Here is a 26,166-nt window from a genome sequence, read left to right on the forward strand (position 1 = left end):
TTACATGTTGCGTTTATATTTTTGTTCAGTATATATCTGGCATGGCTCAAGGGGAAACAACGTTCACTTTTACTTCAGAAATGCAACAATTTGATCGAGTGGGGTGGAGGCGGAGTATGAAGGCTCATTGACTACTAAGCCGTGAGCTCTTGGGACGGGACAACACTTTCTGCCCAGCGGAGAATAGTATTCTTGGAAAAGTTTTTCTCTTGAAAGCATGTCCAAATATAAGCCATGGCAGGTTGGTTGCTGTCTCTGTATCGGTTTATTTGGTGCTATAATATCCATCTGTCTCTGCATACTAGCCTTCGGCGTATTTATCCACCAAGGATGCCCCGAGGACACGTACAAGCACGCGGCGGTTTCTGCGGACTCTAAACTTTGCTCGGACATTGGCAGGTAAAGTCAAATACGGTCGCCTAGATCGTACAGCTAGTTATAATAAATGATAATTTATTTAAAACATGTTATCTAAAGTTTCACTGCTCTAATGGGCTACCTATGATACATGGATTTGGTAGTCTGGTTGAACAGGTGTTGTTTGGTGTTATTTTACCAAAATGGCCAAGTTCAACTGGTCTCTCTAGGTTCAAGCTGCGTGCCTTATCATGGACAATATAATTGTCATTTTAACAGGGAAAGAACACTCTTTACTGCAGTGATTTAGACTGTGTGGGCTATTCATTTTCAACTTGTAGCCAACGTGCAGATAGATTAAAAACTGTAGGTAGCATAGACTACCAAATAGTAAGCAGTTTAGGAGATTTGATTGGCTATCATAGCGATTATACAGAACTATTAATTGTATTGAACCCAAGTTACTTGATTCAACTGTGACTGATCAGATCTATAGCTTTCCTTTTATTACTTGATAATAAATATTGATATAACCCCTAGCAAGCATGGCCAATAGTCAGCTCCCCCAGCAAAAACATGTACCTCAACAGAAAATCTTCAGCTTTGTTAGCGGAACCGGTAGCGCGCACAGATCAGCTTGCTTCTCTGTGTTATAGGTCATCTATTTCCCCTATCTTCTGCCAAGAGTTGTCACTCATCAGCAATGCACTTACTTGTTCAGTCGTGTGAAGTTATGTGAAAATCTCTTCTTTTTCGCAATAAATGAGGCATGAAGACACTTCACTTCTTCAGCTGTCCCCATTCGAGAAACTTTTATGGTTCCAGGCAGGACCCTCTGTGGAAAGGGTTCCACATGGAACCAAAAAGGGTTCTCCTATGGTGACAGCCGAAGAACCCTTTTAGGTTCTAGATAGCACCTTTTCTTCTAAGAGTGTAGAGGTCCAGATGACCCAACATGCCTACATCACCTGACTGGAGGAGAAAGGATGTAAGCACAATTAAAGTTGGACCTACTTTTATGTGATGGGACATTTCTGCAGGGTGTACAAACGAAGCAAGCTTTGTGTTGACACCATGGCCTCTTAGATCCCCCTACTGTCTCTGTTGTTGTTTAACAAAGAGACTAAAGGAGAAAGGACACAAGGCTTTTAATACCTGTGTCATAATATTTTAATATATTTTTTTTTTGACCCTATCCTTTGAAAGCCCTTTATTAGCACTTGGGAAGTTATTCTTTTAGGATTGTGTATAGTAGGCAGAGTCTACCGCACATCGAGAGCTGATTGGTGAAGGTGCTGAAGGCAAAAGGCTAAACTGGAGAAATAGGAAAAAGTCTCTGCTCACTTTCATTCAGATACACATTTCTTTAGTTGTAGCTGAGCTTTTGCTTTTCTACACAGATGATCATACACAATTATTGCCTGATGATCTTCTGAACTTCCCAATACCTTTCTGGTGCATTTTAGTCACTTCAAACCATACTTCCTTCAGATTTGAAAGTACTGTCAGACTGATTTGTAATAGACTGTTAAGGACCAAAATAAAAAAAGTGAACATTGGCTGTTGATTACATCAAGTTTTTCTTTTACATGGTGGGGTCGCAAAACATTTTTTAAATCCAAATGGGGTCAATTGCCAACAAAAAAGTTTGGGAACCTCTGCTGTAATGTGGGCTGTTTCCAGAGATATACTGCAACAAGGAGGATCGGCAGTAGATGGCGCCATTGCAGCTCTGTTGTGCACCTCACTGGTCAACCCTCAGAGCATGGGCCTGGGAGGAGGGTCCATATTCACTGTTAGGGACGAAACTGGTGAGTCTGTTTTTTTATAGTCTTTGCTTTTGTGGTACTTTACTGTGGGGTTTAGCCAATAAGGTTTGTGGTGGAATTGTATAACCTATGCATCTCTTTATCTATCCTCAGGCACGGTGAAAACTTTCAGTTCGAGAGAGACTGTTCCACAGTCATTCAAAGCTGATCTGCTGAAGGGCTGTCCCACATCTGTCACATTTATCACAGGTAGTTAGACCTGACAATAAATGGATGGATGGATGGATGGATGGATGGATGGATGGATGGATGGATGGATGGATGGATCCATATACAGTATGAATGTGTGTACATTGTATGACAACAATTAACATGTTTTTTTTATTCAAATAACTCAGACAGCTAAAAGAGTAATGCCTTTTAGCCGTTCCAACATCAAATGTCAGCAAACTACAACACCAAACACTACCCCTTTCATGTCTAGTCTTCCTTTCTGTCCTGGAATGTGGCATGATGTCACACCTCTCTTTTTGCTTGTGTGTTAGGGCCCATACAGTCCAGTAGTGTTTGCTGACCGGGAGTACTTAGCACCTCTGAGCAGAGTGCCAGCGCTAATTTGTTTACCGAGTGTGCATGATTTTACATGTATCATTGCGTGAAAATGTTGGCAGTCGGACGTTTACAGCAGGTGGTCCCTAAAACACAGCACGCTGAATGATCGGCAGACACACGCTAAATCCACATTCAGTACGGTGTGTGCAAGCTTTAACATCTCTTTTTGCTTGTGTGGACCCTGGCAGGTAGTCAGTGGATTGGCGTTCCTGGAGAGTTGCGTGGGTATGAGGTGGTTCACAGAATGTATGGGAAGCTGCCCTGGGCCAAGCTGTTTGAGCCCACCATTAGACTGGCCAGAGAAGGATTTCCTCTGCCACCCTTCCTGGGATACCTCCTTAACATCACACTCATAGGAAACCTGGTGAAAGCAACATCACTCTGGTAGTAAGAGATCTCACTCACACTTACAGGCCGGAACTCAAATGTGTACATTCGTTTTCATACTCTAAGGACTCGGGTGTTAAATTAAGTTTCGATTGATTGTAGTGGTTTATTTGTAATTGTACCTTGTAGTTTTTTTCTTGTTTAATTTTTTATGTAAATTGTATTGATTGTGAAAATGTTTGTACTTAGGACACCATTATGAATGAGACTTTGGTCTCAATTGGGCTCCCCTGAATAAATACAAGTAAGAATAATATATATAAAGAAAGACGCTAAAACTGCATTTGTCCAAATGTCAGGTCAGCAAAGTTGTTAATAGTGCATGAAGTACATGTATCTGAGGACTTTTCAGTTAGAAAGTCCAGATATCCAGTCCTATTATCCTAGCATGAAGCTAATAAACTCGTTTAGACACCTCCACTGTAGTCTGTGGGCTCAGACCAAGTTCTCATCCGTATGGATGTGCGGTATTATACACAGACAGACTGCAGAGGCTTTCCTGAGTACAGACTGTGAGGGGAGGACGGCTCATAATAATGGCTGGAAACCATGTGTTTGATGTATTTGATACCATTCTACTTATTCCACTCTAGCCATTACCACAAGCCCATCCTCCTCAATTAAGGTGCCACTGACATCCTGTGCGGCAGACACAGACTGCAGAGGCTTTCCTGAATACAGACTGCAGACACAGACTGCAGAGGCTTTCCTGAATACAGACTGCAGACACAGACTGCAGAGGCGTTTCCTCGTCTCGGCTCCTCTCCTCCGCTCTCTCCTCTTCCTCCTCTTACAGAACAGAAGTGTGAGCAGTAGCACAGGAGATGTGTGGGGAATGTGCCCTTGGCACCCCAGCAGATGGCGAGGGGGATTCACATATACTCAGGGATAATTTGAGAATGGAGATATTAATGAAATTACAGAGATCTAATGTTTGACAGTTGCAAATGTTCTGTTCTATCACTAATCCAATAAAAAATCAAATCACATTTTATTTCTCACATGCGCCGAATACAACAGGCGTAGTAGACCTTACCGTGCGTGACATGCTTACTTAAAAGCCCTTAACCAACAATGCAGTTCAAGAAATATAGTTAAGAAAATATTTACTAACTAAAGTAAAAAATAAAATAAGTCACATAACATCCAGATACCACTGTATGATAAATGCATTTTTATGTTTGTTCTCTGGTCTTTTTTCTGTTTATGGTTGGTATGGTATATTAAAGACATGCCCCTCTTCCAGTGAGGTGTTCTGCCACAAGAACAAGACGGTGCTGGGCATAGGAGACACATTGAAGTTCCCTAAACTGGCGGAAACCATGGAAACCATTGCAGAACAAGGTGTAGATGCCTTTTACACTGGCCAAATTGGACTTGACTTGATTCAAGACGTAAAAGCAGCAGGTGGGAGCAATATTTATTTGTGTAAATGAGAGAGAGGGTGGGAGAGAAAGATTGGGAGAAATGTAGAGGGAAAACCATTATTTAAAAAAACAAAATTTTAATGAAAACTCCAGATTGTTATATTTTCTTGTCCGTGTAAGGATTGCTAACATGGATGGACATACTTTGCTCCCCATTTTAGGTGGGACCCTTACCATGGAGGATCTGAAGTCATTCAGAGTCAGAGTAGAGGATGCCTGGACTGTTCCTCTTGGAGATTACCAGATGCACATCCCTCCACCTCCTGCAGGGGGAGTCATGCTCGCCTTCATCCTCAACCTTGTTAAAGGTACCTAATGTGTTAACACTTTCTCCAAATCAAGTCAGGCAACAGCTACAGCTATATCTACAATTTAGAACTATTGCTTTGTAACCATTATGTTCAAAGTGTGTTGATCGTGTGTCATCATGGTAGCGCACAATCATTGGAAAGTTCCAAAATGTACCTTCTCCAGGTTGTGGAGATTTGACTGGCTGTTTGTGACCTTTCCCAGGGTTCCATTTCACCCCCAGGTCCATGGAGGAGGACCAGAAGGTCCTGACCTATCACTGCTACATAGAGGCAGCTAAATTTGCTAACGGACAGAGGAGGAGCAGTCACGATCCTGTTTTCAACACTAAAAAAGTAAGGATCGAAGAGAACTGCCTCTCTAAATCAAATCACATTTATTTATATAGCCCTTCTTACATCAGCTGATATATCAAAGTGCTGTACAGAAACCCAGCCTAAAACCCCAAACAGCAAGCAATGCAGGTGTAGAAGCTCGGTGGCTAGGAAAAACTCCCTAGAAAGGCCAAAACCTAGGAAGAAACCTAGAGAGGAACCAGGCTATGAGGGGTGGCCAGTCCTCCTCTGGCTGTGCCGGGTGGAGATTATAACAGAACATGGCCAAGATGTTAAAATTATTCATAAATGACCAGCATAGTCAAATAATAATAATCACAGAAGTTGTCGAGGGTGCAACAAGTCAGCACCTCAGGAGTGAATGTCAGTTGGCTTTTCATAGCCGATCATTGAGAGTATCTCTACTGCTCCTGCTGTCTCTAGAGAGTTGAAAACAGCAGGTCTGGGACAGGTAGCACATCCGGTGAACAGGTCAGGGTTCCATAGCCGCAGGCAGAACAGTTGAAACTGGAGCAGCAGCACGGCCAGGTGGACTGGGGACAGCAAGTAGTCATCATGCCAGGTAGTCCCGAGGCATGGTCCTAGGGCTCAGGTCCTCCGAGAGAGAGAAAGAGAGAATTAGAGAGAGCATACTTAAATTCACACAGGACACCGGATAAGACAGGAGAAATACTCCAGATATAACAGACTGACCCTAGCCCCCCGACACATAAACTACTGCAGCATAAATACTGGAGGCTGAGACAGGAGGGGTCAGGAGACACTGTGGCCCCATCTGATGATACCCCCGGACAGGGCCAAACAGGCAGGATATAACCCCACCCACTTTGCCAAAGCACAGCCCCCACACCACTAGAGGGATATCTTCAACCACCAACTTACCATCCTGAGACAAGGCCGAGTATAGCCCACAAAGATCTAAAAGTATAGCCACGGCACAACCCAAGGGGGGGCGACAACCCAGACAGGAAGACCACATCAGCGACTCAACCCACTCAAGTGACGCACCCCTCCTAGGGACGGCATGGAAGAGCACCAGTAAGCCAGTGACTCAGCCCCTGTAATAGGGTTAGAGGCAGAGAATCCCAGTGGAGAGATGGGAACCGGCCAGGCAGAGACAGCAAGGGCGGTTCGTTGCTCCAGAGCCTTTCCATTCACCTTCACACTCCTGGGCCAGACTACACTCAATTATATGACCTACTGAAGAGATGAGTCTTCAGTAAAGACTTAAAGGTTGAGACCGAGTCTGCGTCTCACATGGGTAGGCAGACCATTCCATAACAATGGAGCTCTTTAGGAGAAAGCCCTGCCTCCAGCTGTTTGCTTAGAAATTCTAGGGACAATTAGGAGGCCTGCGTCTTGTGACCGTAGAGTACGTGTAGGTATGTACGGCAGGACCAAATCGGAAAGATAGGTAGGAGCAAGCCCATGTAATGCTTTGTAGGTTAGCAGTAAAACCTTGAAATCAGCCCTTGCTTTAACAGGAAGCCAGTGTAGGGAGGCTAGCACTGGAGTAATATGATTTTAAAAAGTTTATACGTGTATTCTGTACTTTTACACACTAATATGTGAAATCATACTTTTTTTAAATGTAGGATGCATCGTATATGGTGGACTCTGACTTTGCTGATCGGATCAGGCAATTGATCAGTGAAGACCGTACCTATAATGACTCCTACTACAACATAACACCTTCCCCTGACCGCTTTGGGACCACACACGTGTCAGTCCTGGCTGAAGATGGATCTGCAGTCTCTGTCACAAGTACCATCAACCAAATGTGAGCCTCTACCCTCACTGAGATGCGGAATAGTACATCCCTCTCAATAGAACACTGTCTAATGTATTAACACACAGTCTCCTTCTAAATAGTAATATGACCGATGTCTCAACAGCAAACAAACCAGCTAAAACTGCATGTTTTGGAGTTGTGTACTCTTTTCTCTAGGCTAAGAGTCTTTTTTCTCTCCAGTTTTGGTGCAGGGATTTACTCCAGTAGAACAGGCATCATCCTCAACAATGAGCTGGCTGACTTCTGTTTTAGAGCAGAGAGATTGAGTGCAGGTATAAAGAAACTTTTCAATTTAGTAACCGTTTTAAATTAATGTATCACTTAGGACTACTTGTCTAACCTTTAACTGGTCTTCATGGGGTGATATCTTATATAAGTCTATGGGTGATATCTGTGTAAATTACATTGTCTCATTCCTCACAGGTGAACAGCCTCCCTCTTCAATGGCTCCAGCTATACTGAGCTCCAGCTCTGGGAAAAAGACCCTTGTAATTGGGGGATCAGGGGGTAGCATGATCACGACCGCCATGGCCCTGGTGAGTGTTCATTCAGGTGTCTTAACCAATTTCTACCACATGTCTCACCGTTCCTTCTCAACCCAGCAAAAAACAATTTTTTTAGAAAAGGATACATAGAGCCTCATCAAATCTCTCTCCTTTCAGTCCATAATGAACCACCTTTGGTTGGGGATGAGTTTGAAAGATGCCATTGCTGCTCCTATAGTGTTCGTCGATGGCAACAACAATGTGAAGTTTGAGCATGGCTTTGATAAGGTAATACCTCTGTTCTTATCCTTTCAGTAAATCAATGACAGCCAAGGTCACTGCAATTGGCTGTTGAGTGATGACAAAGTGATGTGTATATATATATATATATATATATATTATTTTTTTTATAGCTAATATTGGTTTGATTGTAATGGCTGCCTGAGAGCAGTGACCATTTTGAGAGACATACAGTCAAATCATGATTTTAAAGTGGAATGAGTAAGGGACGGTGAGTGGTGCTTTTTTTTAGCCTGACTGTCTGTCTGCTCTCAGTCTGTGATAGAGGCCCTGAAGGTCATTGGACACAGAGTGACAGACTACCCATACTTCTTCAACGTGGTCAATGCTGTGGCCAAGGAGGACGGATGCATCGCAGCCGTGTCAGATGCCAGGAAGCAGGGCAAATCTGCTGGCTACTGACCAATGGGACACCAGGACACTAAGAGTATACCAAGACCAGGTGTGTCCTTACTAAGGTGTACAGCCAATTAGTTGGCTTTAGAACACTGTACAGTAGGTCCAAGAGGACAGTAATTTTAGTGAGATTTCTTTTTTGTAATTCTATTATCTTCATATATGAACATTTTATCTAAACCAACAGTCCAGAGCCTTAAGCAGAATCAAATGGCCCTCTTGACATAATACTTAGGCACTGAAATGGATGGAGTTTCTAATTTTACCAAGTACATAAAATGACATGCTTGTTCTTCATGACTAACTGTACAGTACACATAAATTATAGCACAAGGAGGTCCCGAAGGAACTCAAATGGGAAGAGAAGGTCAGTACAGCCTGTCAGCCTGTACTAACATGGGACTCATACTGTGACCACAAGGACTTGTCAGATTCAGGACAGGACATGGTACAACATGTTACAACTCAATCCTCCAAGTTCATTTATTAGTCCCTCTCTGGAGTGTTGCAGCAATACTCTGAGACTCACACTTTGAGATAAAACAGGCTTTTTGCAGCCCCCTTCAGTGTCAGAAAGGAGTTCCACTGCCTAAAAATACTAAAGCACCCCTTGCTGACTAACAGCTACACAATCAGTTTGCTGCCTGATCTTAGTAAACTGGTGGAGAGAATTGTGTTTGACCAAATACAATGCTATTTTTCAGAGAACAAATTAACTACTGACTCTATGTATATAGAGAAAAGCACTCAACTTGTACTGCACTGACTCCGATGACAGATGATTGGTTAAAATAAATGGATAATAAGATGATAGTTGAAGCTGTATTGTTAGATTTCAGTGCAGCCTTTGATGTTATTGATCATAAATTGTTATTGAAGAAACTCACTTTGGCTTTACATCACTTGCCATCACATGGTTGGACAGTTAGTTATCCATTATAACCCAGAGAGTGTTCTTCAATGGAAGCTTAATTAACATCATATATGTACAATGCGGTGTCCGTCAGGACAATTCCACACTCTACATGTCAGCACCCAAAGCCGGTGAGCTCACAAAAAAGGGGAAAAAAGGATTGTCAGTTTTAGAATGAGTGAATAATAATAAACTGGTCTTAAATACATCTCAAACTAAAAGCATTGTATTTGGTTCAAAACATTCTCTAAGCCCTAAAACTCAACTGGAGTTGTGTGACCATTGAGCAAGTTGAGGAAGCTAAACTCCTACGCACAGTACGTATAACACTGGATGGTCAATTATCATGGGCAAGTCATATTGACAAAGTTGTTGTGAAGATGGGGAGGGGTATGTATTTTATAAAAAGAGGTTATGTGTTTGAGACAAATCAACTTGGCATGTATAACAAGGCAATTAGAAATTCCAGACACGCTCGTTTTCTAACTTGATCACTAATAATCAGAATATTTAGAGTGATCTTCTCAACCATTGATGGCCTGATTTAATCCTACCCCCGCAAGCAAACCTGTGAACTTCCCTCCACATCTAAATGTGATGAGTTTGCGGCATATTTCAGAGATAAGATACCCAGCCTAATGTTTGTTATCGTCAAGCAAGACCTGATGAGAAGTTTGACATGTGCCCTAGCCTACCACACAAAGGCACTATGGATTTATTTTCCCTGGTTGACACAGACATGCTCAGGAAAGTGATATCACAATTTAAGCCTTCTACCTGCCTTCTCGATCCTATCCCCACCACCTTTTTCAAAACAGTTTTTTACATTTCATATCTAAAGAAGTGCAAGCTATTGTTACTCACTCCCTGTTCACAGGTACTTTCCCCACTGCACTAAAAACTGCTATGGTGAAACCCCTTCTGAAGAAGAGTAATCTAGATTCTTCCGCTCTTAGCAATTTTCAGCCAGTCTCCAACCTTCCATTCTTAAGCAAAATTCTGGAGGAATTGGTTTTCAAACCGCTAAAAGCTAAAATAACACCTAGCTTTTTATCTGGTGTTTTATCTTTATTCCACGTTAATTAAAATATGCGGCCAGATTCTCTCTGTGGTTTGGCACCAACAATAAGTACTTTGGCCTTGTCTTGATTTAGCTGGAAGAAGTTGTGAGAAATACAAGTATTTAAATCACAAATTCAGTCTAATAATTTATCCGTGTAGCTAAAATCCTCTGGTGACACAAATGTAAAGTTGTGTATCGTCAAGTGCCAACCGTATTTTAGAAAAATTCCAATCTGGTTTTTGTGCCCACTACAGCACAGAGACAGCCTTAGTTAAGGTGGTAAATGATCTTAGCGCTAACACAGATGCCAAACAGCTCTCCGTCCTTGTACTCTTGGATTTAGGTGCTGCATTCAACACTGTTGACCATGATGTCCTCTGGACAGACTGGAGAGGTGGGTTGGCCTCTCCGGTCCAATTATAAATTGGTTCAGGACCTATTTGACAGGTTGAGAGTTTTTTTGTGACCCATGGTGAACATAACTCAGAGAAAATACTACCACCTGAGGAACATTGCCAAGGCGCGGCCATTTCTCTCTCAGGCTGATACAGAGAGACTCCTCCATGCTTTTATTATAAGCAGGCTTGACTACTGTAGTGCTCTCCTGTCTGGTCTACCTAAGAAAGCCATTGGTCAACTGCAAAACATACAGAATGCTGCAGCACTGGTACTGACCAAGACCAGACAGAGAGCACACATAACACCGGTTTTAAGGTCTCTGCACTGGCTGCCTGTGAGTTTTAGAAATACATTTTAAGATTCTTCTATTGGTTTTTAAGAGGAAGCCTTTCGTTACTATGCCCCCATCCTCTGGAACAGCCTGCCAGAGATCCTCGGTGGGCTGAAACTGTGGACATATTTAAAAGAGATCTTAAAACACACATTTTTAGCTTTGCTTTTCCTTAGAGTGCTTTTTAGTCATTCAGTTTTTGTTATTCTTTTACTTTTTATCCTCTTATTGTGTAGTAAATATTTCAGTTTTTATGTTTTACCTGTGAAGCACATTGCGTTGCATTCCATGTCTGAAATGTGCAATGTGCTGTATAAATAAAGTTTGATTTGTACTAGTCGTTCAGGCTCTGGTCTTGTCCCATCTTGATTACTGTCCGGTAATATGACCATAAACAATGACCTAGCAAAGCTGCAGCTGGCTCAAAATAGAGCACACGCCTTGCCCTTAACTGCACATATAGAGCTAACATCATCAACATGTATGCCAGTCTTTACTGGTTGAAGGTTGATGAGAGATTAACTGATTCTCTTTTAGTTATGAGAAATATTACTGTGAAGAAAATTGCAGATTGTCTGCATAATCAAATAACATTCAGCTCAGACACCCATACATACCCTACAAGACATGCCACCAACGGTCTCTTCACAGTCCCGAAGTTCAAAACGAATTCACGGCAATGCACTGTATTATACAGAGCCATGATCGCATGGAACTCCCTTCCATCTCCAATTACTCAAGCAAACAGCAAAATTGCCTTTAAAAAACGGCTAAACAACATCTCATGGAACAGTGGGGAACTCTGAAGGGACACAAACACACACAAACGAACACACTTTTCTTTGTAATATTGTTTGTTTATCGTTGTATATTACATTTCTGTGACTGTCCATCAGTGTTTTGTAACTTGTCATATTTTGTTTTTTGTGGACCCAAGGAAGAGTAGCTGCTGCTTCTGCCAACGCTAAATGGGGATCCAAAGAAAAAACGGTACATATAATAAAATCAATGTCCGAAATAACAAGTAAATTGGTAAGAGTTCTGAATGCCATTGTGCAATCTTACAGAAGCTATAATAACACGTGTGACCAGAATGTGAAAAATAATGTACACACAGTGAGAGTACTGTATTAGCTTTTGATGTATTGCATTGACATCACCAGGGCTTGTTGTCACATGTACAGGTTTATATTGATCCCCCTCCAGGTCTATTAAATTCTTCAACCAGTGTTAACTTTCAGCATTTAGCTCCGTCATGTCTGCAATGAATACTAATTACTTCGACTTATTCTGTTTGCCCTAAAGGAAGTGAGAATAGCTTTTTTTTAAACAAATGCAGTAATAGTAATGTGATGTGTTTCAATAGTAGAGCTTGTGAATGAGTAATGATCTCTAAATTGGATCCTCCCAGGCACTAGATGTGAATTATGAAAACAATATATTACCCAGTGTTGGTGTCTGGTGTTCATGTGGGATCATTTGGAGTAAAGGAGCTCAGTCTTTGGTATAGATGTAGGATCTTAATTTGAGCCAGTTTGCTACAACAGGAAAATAATCCTGTAGCAACAGGAACTGTGAATTATAATTAATGGACATTTTTGTAGGGGTTGATACCTTTTCCATAAGGGAAAATCAAGTCTGAAATACACTTTTTGTTTTACATTTCCTGCATTGCAGGATGTTTTTCCTGCAACAGGGTGAACAAATTAAGATCTTACATCTATATGTGCCCGAGTGTTTCATCAGGTTTAGCTAAATGATATTAAGGCTCTCGGTAACACTCAGGAAAATGCTTGAATAAAGCCTTAGTTAATCAACTTTCCAATACAGAATGTTCTCTGTCCAGGGCATTTCAAAGCTGTAAAATTGTTGCGGTAAAATAGTTGTTAAAAGCTTTGCCTCTGATTTTTAGTCTCTGTTTTGTATCCTGCTTTCCAAGCTTTAAGTACTTTGTGCCTTTCTAACTATACAGTAAGAGATGTGGTATGACCCTGTCAGAAGTTACAGTATTAATGAGGTCATGTCATGAGCTGTTGTTGAAATCTGTTGATGGGAAATTGTTAGTCATATAGTATAGCTCGCTACCACATGCTTTTCTTGCTGTGACATTTAGCCTTTTACAGTAGGTTAATTCATCCCCACATACACTTTGCCCATTAACCATAGTACATGTACTATGTCCAAAATGTGATGCCAAGACAATAGACAGGTTAAATATTTTCTAACAGACATTGTCCCTTTTTGCTATATTTGGTTAAAGTGTATGGTCTGTTACGCATTCACTATACCCCTGAGTGGCACTGAGAATAGTTGCTTTACATATGTTTTCATGATATGACATCATTTTTTTACATATTTTGTCGAATATAAATCAAGGTTTCATGTTTACTGTCCAAAAAAATGGATTAAGTAAATACATTTTTGTGGGAAAAATGTTATGGAACACCTTACGAGATGATCATCAATAAATATGTTTACATGTTCACTCGTGAGAACAATTAAACCCTGAAGTAAGCCCTCTTTTACTCTTTGAAACTGTCTGATTACCTGTGTTTTCATTGTTGGTCAATGCTGATCAAATTGTTGTAGTCTTGTGAACATTACATCCTTAAACTGTTCTATGGATATATATTGTAAATGATTGATCTTGAACCAATACCAAGTCTTCTCAAAAGCAACACACATGATATATACATTAGGCAAAATGTGATGATGATGATGATGATGATGATGATGATCTCAAAATAAAAGCACCAGTCATTACCTTTCCTATTCTGACCGATGAAAGACATACATGAATATAGAGATGGTACAGACAGTAGCGAATAACAATCAAATTAAAGCGAAGTGGAGAGCTGTGGATAATGAATTGCTCTATTTCTGTATATCAGACTGAGGTATACTTGGTCATCAAATACAGGATAAGAGAGGAGACGTTGGAGGGTAGTTTCTCTCCACTTTGTGATACCAATGAGCATAGAAAGGTGGACCTGGTTTACCAGAAAGGACTAAGGTTATAGGTTGTAGGTCATTACCGAGATGAGGGGAGGGATGTGTGTATGTTTCTGTTGGTTTGTAATATAGTCTGTGGAGGTGGTTTTCATCTGAATCGGATGCCTAATCAGCCTGTCTGTGGAAGCAGGGGTGTCTGTATGGGTCTCAGTTAGAGGGAGCAGGTAATAATGGTGGAAAAAATCTGTACAGTTATATATCGCTATTGTTTTGGACGATGTTATATTGATACTTTGACTCCAAGTATTGATTTGTAAAAAATTAGGTAGCTTTAGATAGAGCTAGTCGGCTGTACCTGTGACAAAACTCTGGTATTTTTAATCTTATAGGCTGTTCTCCATCTTTTTAAATAGTGAGCTGACATGTTTTCAGCACTTTTTATTTCCATGACTGATTAAAACTCATTTTCTCATGGTGTCTTTTGTCTCTCTGCAGCAGACATATTGTGAGCAATATGTTTGGAACATCAAATCACAATAAAATCACAGTATCGAATCACAATAAATATATAATTGTGGGAATCGCATACATATATCGGCACCTAAGTATCGTGATATCGTATTGTGAGGTCCCTGGCAATTCCCAGCCATAGTAGCGGGCTCATGTGGTTGGTCTCAGTACCCAGCGGCATAGCCCCACTTCCTGGGGTCAGATTCAGCATGAAGCCGGTCCCCCTGGCGCACCACCGCCTGAACCACAGCACCTGTGGCTGTCAGGAACTCTGTCTCGTGGTTCTTCAAGGCCAGACCAGCCATCACCCTCTGTAAGGAAAGCATATAGAACACTGTGAAACTCCTATTCAAATAGACACCCTGAATCACTAGCATGATAACCAGCCACGATCTTGACACAATAGACGCATGTCTATTGACTATCGTCAGCCATTTAACCCACCTCGTCAAACCCGGGCTCTCCCTGTGTGGTGTTGGGACTCAGTTGGTTGTGGATTCTGGGATCTGCCACAGCTTTCTTCAGGTCATAGTTGAAGAACAGCACATTGAAAATCACCTGCAGAACGAACAGCCAACTATTCAGTCACAGACGACTACTTGGTAGAATGCAAAGAAAGTATTAAGAGTATTTTCACACAGCAATGAAAGGGCATGGTAGCCTGGCTCACCGTGGCAGTTGCCGTGGTGATCTTTGTTCCTCCTGAGCCCCTCACCACCATCTTGACTTCCTTGCTCCCCTTGTCAAAGAGAATGGCTGGACACATAGAGGACAAGGGCCTCTTAGCTGGAGAGAGACAACTAGGGAGTTAGGTCCATCCAGATCCACCATCAAGTACCAATGTCTGGTTATCCGAGTCGGCTGATGCACTGAAAACTTTGGTGTCTGTAGTCAGATGAACCCTTTACCTGGTCTGATGAAGTTGTTTGGTGAAGGAGGCACTCCATAGCCATTCGTGATGAGGGGGGAGCTGAAGTCATCCATCTCATTGTTGAGGAGGATTCCTGTAGAATGCGACATGACTTTGGAGCCAATCCTAGGGAGGAAGTAGAACAGAAAGATAATGAAGACAGGTGAGTAATGAGGACTACTTCCAGTAAAGTAAATCAAAACTGGGAATCAAAACTGGTAAAGTAAATCAAAACTGGGACTTGATTCTTACAAATGGTTGATGGTGCTGGTGGCTGCCACTGCACTCCCGTCCTCTGCCACCACAGACAGATGTGCTGTCCCGTGGTTCTCGGGGACAAAGTACTCCGGCTCATAGTAGTTCATGTGATGGGTGGTATCATCTGTAATCTTCTGACGGAGGGCATCGGCAAAGTAATCTGAGGTCATGTTGTGGATGAGCTGAAGAGGTGAGGGGACAGGAGAATGAGGCTCTGCCATTCAAATGAATGCCCATTCATAGAAACCACCATACAGAACAGTGTATAACGTTGAAGATGGACTGGTTTGCATTTACTGACATTTCAACATAGCAGCTTTACAAATAGTGTCTCTGGGCCGACTGATGTCCATTTCAATCAATAGTCTAATCAACTCTCTTATATGAGCATATCCATATTTACTCTGTCTCCAACAAACATGAACATACTAGGACCCGTTGATTGAATATGATTAGTAAGTGACTGATTGGAGTAAATTCTTGAAAGTAGAGACATCCTATTAGAGAACTATTCAATATAAGCTCTGGGAAAGATGGGGATGAGAGTTACATCAGAGATACGGAGGAATTGTGGATCTCCCAGCATGCTTCGCTTGGCATAGGCGAAACGGAAGGCCTCGACCATGCGGTGGTACGTGAGGATCTTCTTCTCAGTGTTGGAGACACTGTCTGAGGTGAAGTTGTATCCTGCATGGGAGCAAACCTGGTAATCAACCATAGCCACCATCCCTACATTTATTAAACAATAATACAGTACATTTAATGTGATCACGTCAATATACACTTTGACTCTGAAGTGGACATTGAAAAGGTTTTACCCGTATACAGTAAATATAAAAGTACTGTTCATTCTGTGTCCCAGTCCCAGTCTATCAGTGTTATAACTGTTTCAGTTCACAGCCGGAGAGAAGGAGAGGAGGAGAGGATGGGAGAAAGGAAAGAATGCTAAAACCAAATGGAAATATTTGATGAATTTCAGCTGACAAGCAGAAGTCATGGTGAACCGTCAGGATGAAGGGCTTGATCAGGCCCTGACATGCCAGTGGCAGAAGTCATGATGAACCGTCAGGATGAAGGGCTTGATCAGGCCCTGACATGCCAGTAGCAGAAGTCATGATGAACCGTCAGGATGAAGGGCTTGAGCGGGCCCTGACATGCCAGTGTTATATGATTCCCCCGCCACTCATCTGTGTTCAATTAGAGGTAAATTGGAAAGATTAGAGTTTGCGGTAGAGGCAGGGGGCCACGGTGAGTGGGTGGCCAGGCAGAGGAGCCACAGGAAGAGTAGGTTCAGGCAGTTTAATTACTCTGGAATAAGATTTTCATCTAATCCTCTGAGACAAACACTGTCACATTATATAGCCATTGTACTGGATGCCAGCAGAGAGAGGAAGTCTGGAGGAGGACATCTATGGACTATATATCCAATAGACCCTGCATGAATGTGGAGCTGAAACAGAGCTTGGAAGAGGAGATTTATTTCTACACCCCAATAACTGGTCAGTCAGCAGCACCACCACGAACAAAAGGTGATTATCTATCTTAATTTGCATGGTCAAGAGAGCAATACATGTATGGTGCGCACAGTAATAGGATGAGATACAGTGCCTTGCAAAAGTATTCATCCCCCTTGGCGTTTTTCCTATTTTGTTGCATTACAACCTGTAATTTAAATGGATTTTTATTTGGATTTCATGTAATGGTCATACACAAAATAGTCCAAATTGGTGAAGTGAAATGAAAAAAATAACATGTATCAAAAAATTCTAAAAAATTAACGGAAAACTGGTGCGTGCATATGTATTCACCCCCTTTGCTCTGAAGCCACTAAATAAGATCTGGTGCAACCAATTACCTTCAGAAGTGACATAATTAGTTAAATAAAGTCCACATAGGGGGGATTCTAAATGTCACATGATCTCAGTATGTATACACCTGTTCTGAAAGGCCCCAGAGTCTGCAACAGCACTAAGCAAGAGGCTCCACCAAGCAAGCAACACCATGAAGACCCTAAGGAGCTCTCCAAACAGGTCAGGGACAATGTTGTGAAGAACTACAGATCAGGGTTGGGTTATAAAAAAATATCAGAAACTTTGAACATCCCACGGAGCACCATTAAATCCATTATTAAAAAATGGAAAGAATATGGCACCACAACAAAGCTGCCAAGAGAGGGCCGCCCACCAAACCTCACAGACCTGGCAAGGAGGGTGTCACGCGGGACTAGGTGGGTGAAAGAATCAGACGCAGAGAGAGAGCCGCTTGGGAAAAATATTCCTTTTTACTACTTCACAAAAAATTATAAGCCCGAACATACAGGGCGCAGAGAAACACTTGCAAAACCCAAAACACACGCACGTAACCAAAAGACAATCCCGCACAAAACAAGGGCAGGTCAAACTAAATATAGGGAAGCTCATTTACGAAACCAAAAAAAACACAGGTGCAACTAATCAGACAAAACAAACAGACAAACGAAAAAGGGATCGGTGGCGGCTAGTAGGACGGTGACGACAACCGCCGAGCACCGCCCGAACAGGCAGGGGAGCCAACTTCGGCGGAAGTCGTGACAGTACCCCCCTCCTGACGCGCGGCTCCCGCAGCGCGCCGCCACCGGCCTCGAGGACGACCCGGAGGGCGAGGTGCCGGGCGATCCGGGTGGAGGCGGTGGAAGTCTCTCAGTAGAGAAGGATCTAAAATGTCCCCCACCGGAACCCAGCATCTCTCCTCCGGACCGTACCCCTCCCAGTCCACGAGGTACTGTAGGCCCCTCACCCGGCGTCTCGAGTCCAGAATGGCACGTACTGTGTACGCCGGGGACCCCTCGATCTCCAGAGGGGGTGGAGGGACCTCAGGCACCTCACCTTCTTGCAGGGGACCAGCCACCACCGGCCTGAGGAGAGACACATGAAACGAGGGGTTAATCCGGTAATACCTAGGGAGTTGTAACCTATAACACACCTCGTTTATTCTCCTCAGGACTTTAAACGGCCCCACACACTGCGGCCCCAGCTTCCGACAGGGCAGGCGGAGAGGCAGGTTTCGGGTCGAGAGCCAGACCCTGTCCCCCGGTGTGAACACGGGGGCCTCACTGCGGTGCTGGTCAGCGCTCCTCTTCTGCCGTTGTCCTGCTAACTTTAGCGATTCCTGGACGGCTTTCCAGGTGTCCTTGGAGCGCTGTACCCATTCCTCTACCGCAGGAGCCTCGGTCTGACTCTGATGCCATGGGGCCAGGACCGGCTGGTAACCTAACACACACTCAAACGGGGACATGTTCGTTGAGGAATGGCGGAGGGAGTTCTGAGCGAGCTCAGCCCAAGGAACATACCTCGCCCACTCACCAGGCCGGTCCCGGCAATATGACCGCAGAAACCTGCCCACATCCTGGTTTACGCGCTCCACCTGCCCATTACTCTCGGGGTGAAAACCCGAGGTCAAGCTGACCGAGACCCCCAGTCTTTCCATAAACGCCCTCCAAACTCTGGACGTGAATTGGGGGCCCCGATGAGACGGCAGGACTTAGAAAACCGATCCACAACGACCAAAATCGTAGTACTTCCCTGGGACGGGGGAAGATCGGTAAGAAAGTCCACCGATAAGTGAGTCCACGGCCGTTGTGGAACGGGGAGGGGCTGTAACTTCCCTCTAGGCAAGTGCCGAGGAGCCTTGCTCTGAGCGCACACCGAGCAGGAGGAGACATAAAATCTCACGTCCTTAGCCAATGTGGGCCACCAGTATCTCCCTCTAAGACTCCGCACTGTCCTCTCGATGCCAGGATGACCCGAGGAGGGGAGAGTATGAGCCCAACGGATTAGCTTATCCCGGACCCACCCCGGCACGTACTGAACCCCCATTGGACAGTTAGGGGGGGTCTGCTCTAACCGTGAGGCTCTCTCTATCTCCGCGTCCACCTCCCATACCACCGGTGCCACGAGACATGAAGGTGGAATGATGGGAGTTGGCTCAACGGACCGCTCCTCGGTATCATAGAGACGGGACAGCGCGTCGGCTTTGGTGTTTTGGGAGCCTGGTCGGTACGAGATGGTGAACTGAAACCGGGTGAAAAACATGGCCCATCTAGCCTGACGCGGATTTAGTCTCCTCGCTTCCCGGATGTACTCGAGATTACGATGGTCAGTCCAGATGAGAAAAGGGTGTTTCGCCCCCCTCAAGCCAATGTCTCCACACCTTCAGAGCCTTGACTACAGCTAACAACTCCCGGTCCCCCACGTCATAGTTTCGGCGGTACGCCCGAGCCTTGGGTGGTACGCCCGAGCGCTGGGACAGCACGGCCCCGAACCCCGCCTCGGACGCATCCACCTCCACTATGAACGCTAAAGAGGGGTCCGGATGCGCCAACACGGGCGCATTGGTGAACAGTTCCTTCAGACGACTGAAAGCTCTGTCCGCCTCTGCTGACCAACGCAAGCGCACCGGTCCTCCCTTCAGCAGTGAGGTAATGGGAGCAGCCACCTGACCAAAACCGCGGATAAACCTCCGGTAGTAATTGGCAAACCCTAAAAACCGCTGCACCTCTTTCACCGTGGTCGGAGTCGGCCAATTACGCACGGCTGTAACGCGGTCATCCTCCATCACCACCCCGTAGGTGGAAATACGATAACCCAGGAAGGAAACGGCCTGTTTGAAGAACTCACATTTCTCCGCCTTGCAATACAGGTCATGCTCCAGCAGTCGCCCAAGTACCTTACGCACCAGAGACACATGCGCCGCGCGTGTGGCAGAGTAGATCAAGATGTCATCAATGTACACTACCACTCCCTGCCCGAGCAGGTCTCGGAGAATCTCATCTACGAAGGATTGAAAGACAGCTGGAGCATTTTTCAACCCATATGGCATGACGCGGTACTCATAATGGCCAGATGTAGTACTAAATGCGGTTTTCCACTCATCTCCTCCCCGGATACGCACCAGATTATACGCACTCCTCAGGTCCAGTTTTGTGAAGAAGCGCGCCCCGTGAAATGATTCCACCGCCGTAGCGATGAGAGGTAGTAGGAACCCACTAATGAGAGGTAGTAGGAACCCACTAATCAGACAAAACAAACAGACAAACGAAAAAGGGATCGGTGGCGGCTAGTAGGACGGTGACGACGACCGCCGAGCACCGCCCGAACAGGCAGGGGAGCCAACTTCGGCGGAAGTCGTGACAGAGGGCATTAATCAGATAGGCAACAAAGAGACCAAAGATAACCCTGAAGGAGCTGCAAAGCTCCACAGCGGAGATTGCAGTATCTGTCCATAGGACCCCTTTAAGCCATACACTCCACTGAGCTGGGCTTTACGGAAGAGTGGCCAGAAAAAAAGCCATTGCTTAAAGAAAAAAGAAGTAAACACGTTTGGTGTTCGCCAAAAGGCATGTGGGAGAACCGCCAAACATATGGAAGAAGGTACTCTTGTCAGATGAGTCTAAAACGTAGCTTTTTGGCCATCAAGGAAAATGCTATGTCTGGCGCAAACCCAACACCTCTCATCACCCCGAGAACACCATCCCCACAGTGAAGCATGGTGGTGGCAGCATCATGTTATGGGGATATTTTTCATCGGCAGGGACTGGGAAACTGGTCAGAATTGAAGGAATGATGGATGGCGCTAAATACAGGGAAATTCTTGAGGGTAACCTGTTTCAGTCTTCCAGAGATTGGAGACTGGGACAGAGGTTCACCTTCCAGCAGGACAATGACCCTAAACATACGGCTAATCAACACTCGAGTGGTTTAAGGGGAAACATTTAAATGTCTTGGAATGGCCTAGTCCAAGCCCAGACCTCAATCCAATTGAGAATCTGTGGTATGACTTAAAGATTGCTGTACACCAGCGGAACCCATCCAACTTGAAGGAGCTGGAGCAGTTTTGCCTTGAAGAATGGGCAACAATCCCAGTGGCTAGATGTGCCAAGCTTATAGAAGCATACCCGAAGAGACTTGCAGCTGTAATTGCTGCAAAAGGTGGCTCTACAAAGTATTGACTTTGGGAAGGGTGAATAGTTATGCAAGCTCAAGTTCTGTTTTTTTGTCTTATTTGTTTGTTTCACAATAAAATATTAGCATCTTCAAAGTGGTAGGCATGTTGTGTAAATCAAATGATACAAACAAACCCCCCAAAAATAAATTTTTATTCCAGGTTGTAAGGCAACAAAATAGGAAAAATGCCAAGGGGGTGAATACTTTCATAAGCCACTGTAAACCAGGGCTGCTATAATGTAAATTAACAGCATAATTTTCTTATGTGAACAGTGCTTACCCAGCATCAGGCCTGCAAAGCAGAGCGCCTCAGGTGTGATGGCTCGGAAAACAATTATCTTTGGTCCTTATACACTTATAATGTAGCATAGGCTGTCCAAATGTGACCCACAGTTTGATATTGAATGTCATCAGTGGGAAGGCTTACCATCCAGGATGTTGAGTATGAGGGAAAGGACAGGGCCACTGGCGGGGTGTTGGGTACAAACATGGTGTACTCCCCCACAGTAGCATTGAGAGGATTCTCATCCAAAAAAGGCTTGTATTTCTTTAGGTCATCCAGTGTGATGATACCATCTGAAACACATACCAGGAAACAGTCAATAAGATACTGTTTCTGTAACACGTACAGCCAGCAGACCCTGAATGAAATTCTATCAAAATTGCAGTTTGTTCATATTTGGTAGATATAAGGGAGAAACCAACTTGAAGCCTGAATGTCCTTCACAAGGTTCTCTGCCAGCGGCCCTTCGTAAAAAGCATTAGGTCCCTCATTTGCTATTATTTCATAGGTGTCAGCGAGTTTAGTAAAGGTGATGATGTCATTTTCCATAAGGATGCCACCATTTTTGTCACAAAACACCTCACTGAAAGAGAGACAAAAAACAGAGTTGTCATGTCAGAGACAACATACGAGACACTGAGCTCTCATGTTTGCGTATAAGGGCATAAACCATCAACAGGGGATGTACAGTATCTTCTCATGTGAAAACGTGACCCTCTGAACAGTAACTCAGATTGTCACTCCATATTACGTCTCCCTTGTAGGCATGCTCACCATAAAGCTGTGTCACAGATGATGGTTTCCCTGTTCTTGGAAATAGCGGTGGCCAATGCCCTGCCCAAAGGAAAGCCTTTCCGTGCCAACTGGATTGCAGGCTGGAAAAGCTCTCTCCATGGCAATCTTCCATGGCGTTCGTGTGCCATCTCATACCCACAGATCTCCCCTGGTATGGCGATGGACAACCCTCCTGTCAAACGTTACACGTAATGTAATGTAACAGATTGTGAAAGGATATATTGGAAGAGGATAGGTTGGAGTGCAGCTTTTGATCTTCTCTAATGTACTACTCTTCATTCCTGTTCCCAAGAACTCTAAGGGTACCTGCCACAATGACTATCGCCTTGTAGCACATCTGTAATCATGAAGGGCTTTGAAAGGCTGGTTATGGCACACATCAACTCCATCATCCCAGACACCCTAGACCCACTCCAATTTGCATACCACCCCAACAGATCCATAGACGATGCAATCTAAATTGCACTCCACACTGCCCTCACCCACCTACAGTAGATAAAAGGAATACCTATGTGAGAATGCTGTTCATTGACTACAGCTCCGTGTTCAGCACCATAGTCCCCGCCAAGCTCATCACCAAGCTCGGGACCCCGGGACCCTGGTACTGAACACCTCCCACTGCAACTGGATCCTGGACTTCCTGAGTGTAGGAAACAAAACCTCCGCCATGCTGACCCTCAGCACGAGAGCCCCACAGGGGTGTGTGCTTAGACCCCTCCTGTACTCCCTGTTCACCCACGACTGCGTAGCCACACATGAATCCAACACAATCATCGAGTTTCCTGACGACACGGCAGTGGTTGGCCTGATCACCGGCGACGATGAGACAGCCTACAGGGAGGTGGTCAGTGACCTGGCAGCGTGGTGCCAAGACAACAACCTCTCCCTCAACATCAGCAAGACCAAGGAGCTTATTGTGGACTACAGGAAACAGGGGGCCAACACACACCCATCCACATCGACAGGGCTGTAGTGGAGCGGGTCAAGAGCCTCAAGTTCTTTGGTGTCCAAATCACTAAGAACTGAAAATGGTCCATACACACGCACACAGTCATTAAGAGGACACGGCAGCGCCTCCTCAGGAGGATGAAAAGATTTGGCATAGGACTTCAAATCCTCAAAACGTTCTACAAAAAGTTCTACAGCAGCACCATTGAGGGCATCTTGACTGCATCACTGCCTGCTATGGACTCTATGCACACTCACAGGCCTCTACACACTCACTCACACTCCAACACACATACACACTTCATTGGCTCACACACATAACACGCATTCATACTGACACTAAACACACAAACACACAATCATTATATAAGTCGCTGCTACTCCATTTATCATATCCTGATGCCTAGTCACCTTACCCCTATACATACAGTATCTACCCCTACCACTCCAGTATCCCTGCACATTGTTAATATGCTATTGGCACTGAACCTGTCAATATCGCTTACTTACTTTCTTGTGTTCTTCTTATTTCTATTTCTTGTGTGTTTTTATTCTACACTGAACAAAAATGTAAAGTGTTGGTCCCATGTTTCATGAGCGGAAATAAACAATCCTAGAAATGTTACATACACACAAAAAGCTTATTTCTCTCAAATTTTGTGCACAAATTTGTTTATGTCTGTGCTAGTGAGCATTTCTCCTTTACCAAGATAATCCATCCACCTGACAGGTGTGGCATATCAAGACGCTGATTAAACAGTGTGATCATTACACATGTGCACCTTGTGCTGGAGACAATAAAAGGCCCCTATAAAATGTGCAGTTGTCACACAACACAATGCCACAGATGTCTCAAGTTTTGAGGGAGCATGCAATTTGCTTGCGGATTGCAGGAATGTCAACCAGAGCTGTTGCCAGAGAATTGAATGTTTATTTCTCTACCATAAGTTGCATCCAATGTCGTTTTAGAGTACATTCAAGCGGCCTCACAACCGCAGATCATGTGTAACCACGCCAGCCCAGGACCTCCACATCTGGCTTCTTCACCTGTGGGATCTTCTGAGGGGGGATGGGGGCGGGCTGAGGATAAAGCCCTTTGGTGGGGAAAAAACTCATTCTGATTGGCTGAGCCTATGCCCTCCCAGGCCCACCCATGGCTGCAACCCTGACCAGTCATGTGAAATCCATATATTAGGGCCTAATTAATTGATTTCAATTGAATGATTTTCATATATGAACTGGACCTCAGTAAAAACTTTGAAATTTTTGCATGTTGCATTTTTATTTTTGTTCAGTATAGTACTTTACTTTATTTAATAGTACTACTGATATTGATTACTGCATTGTTGGGAAAGAGTTAGCAAGAAAGGCATTTCACTGTACTAGTGGATGTGACAATAAAACTTAAAGCACTTATCTCAGTGTCTTGACTCTATTGCAAGGCCATCTTTCATTGTAAATGTGCATCTTTCATCTTTTTGTTAGGTAACTGATAAAATATTACCCTTCTTGGCTAACTGGGTGCTATTCCCAAACATGTCCTCTGTTGCGTTGGCGGGAGCCGTCTCTCTGGAATCAATGGTCTCTACCTTTCCTGTGAAGGAAGACAGAATCATCATTACATCACACCAAGTTACAATGGAGTGAGCTATTACATTTCCTGTTTTTAGTTCAGTTGTGCCAGTCAATGTTGGATTTGTTGACATCATTAAAGATACAGTTGGTATAGGTTTAAGTCAAGGATTAGGGCTCAGACTCTACCAGTTGTGGCATTATAGATGGTGAAGAAGAGACCTCCTCCAATGCCCATGCTGTGGGCATTCACCAGCCCAACACACAGCAAGGCAGCAATAGATGCATCCACTGCAGAACCCCCTTTCTGCAACGTGTCTCTGAGATTTATAGTGGACACACAAACACACACACACAGACAAAAGTTTATATTCAGTTGCCCTGATTTGCATACACAAGCGCTAGTTTGTGAAGAAACAGCAGGCAGTTTACACAGACAGAATGAATTATGATGACAAAATCATAAGGATTTGAGATGATAAACATAAACTCAGAAGAAGGAGCATATTTTTATGCTCAGACAAAGAAACATTTGAGCCTGGTATCTGCTATTTAAAGGCTTGCTTGAGACAGCGTGCTTTGAAACAGGGATCTTTGTATTGTATCTGAATGTCTACAACAACATTTCAATTAGTAATTTCACCGGTGTGCAAACATTTGAGATTAGTACTGTATGTACATGTACAGTGTGTTTGTGTTTGTGTGTGAGAGAGAGAGAGAGAATTCTAACCTGCCGATTTCTGAGCATGGGCCAGCATCGGCTGCCACGGCAGCCCTTGAGTAGGAATGGCCATTCGAGGACGTCCTGCTCCCCAAACCAAAGAAAACTCCCACAAAAGTGCTTACGACTGCCACCAGCAGCATCACCAGACCCACCACAATGGAATTATGGACCATCTTTCTGTCAGGGAAACACAGGACATCATAGTAGAGTCAATCTCAATTGAAGAGAGTTAGACAAGTGTAAACACACAGAAACACCCCCACACAAATGTACCCTCAAAATAGAAAAACAGCAAAGACGATTTTTTTCAAACGTGTATCACAATTATGAAATGTGAGTTGTCGCTAAGTTCTCTAAC

At 44.0% G+C, this 26,166-nt stretch overlaps 1 protein-coding gene and 1 pseudogene across 4 annotated transcripts; one reads left to right on the forward strand and one right to left on the reverse strand.

Moving 5' to 3' along the window:
* LOC139536059 (glutathione hydrolase 5 proenzyme-like) lies at positions 1 to 13,626 on the forward strand. 4 transcript variants are annotated; one of them, XM_071336195.1, is made up of 13 exons: positions 16 to 399; positions 2,041 to 2,168; positions 2,280 to 2,375; positions 2,927 to 3,125; positions 4,372 to 4,532; positions 4,714 to 4,860; positions 5,066 to 5,196; positions 6,792 to 6,976; positions 7,169 to 7,260; positions 7,412 to 7,524; positions 7,651 to 7,761; positions 8,029 to 8,215; positions 11,813 to 13,626. In XM_071336195.1, the coding sequence occupies exons 1-12, from the start codon at positions 218 to 220 to the stop codon at positions 8,173 to 8,175; spliced, it is 1,692 nt and encodes a 563-aa protein (XP_071192296.1). In that variant the 5' UTR covers positions 16 to 217; the 3' UTR covers positions 8,176 to 8,215; positions 11,813 to 13,626. The 4 variants fall into 4 exon arrangements, with proteins under 4 accessions (XP_071192315.1, XP_071192296.1, XP_071192289.1 ...); XM_071336188.1 differs by lacking the exon at positions 11,813 to 13,626 and having other exon boundaries at positions 18 to 399; positions 8,029 to 11,215; XM_071336205.1 differs by lacking the exon at positions 11,813 to 13,626 and having other exon boundaries at positions 39 to 399; positions 2,927 to 3,122; positions 8,029 to 11,215.
* LOC139536080 (glutathione hydrolase 1 proenzyme-like) overlaps positions 13,627 to 26,166 on the reverse strand; it is a 16,922-nt pseudogene continuing 4,382 nt past the window's right edge.

This window comes from Salvelinus alpinus, chromosome 1 (genome assembly GCF_045679555.1).
Source record: "Salvelinus alpinus chromosome 1, SLU_Salpinus.1, whole genome shotgun sequence".
In the NCBI taxonomy this organism is placed as follows: domain Eukaryota; kingdom Metazoa; phylum Chordata; class Actinopteri; order Salmoniformes; family Salmonidae; genus Salvelinus; species Salvelinus alpinus.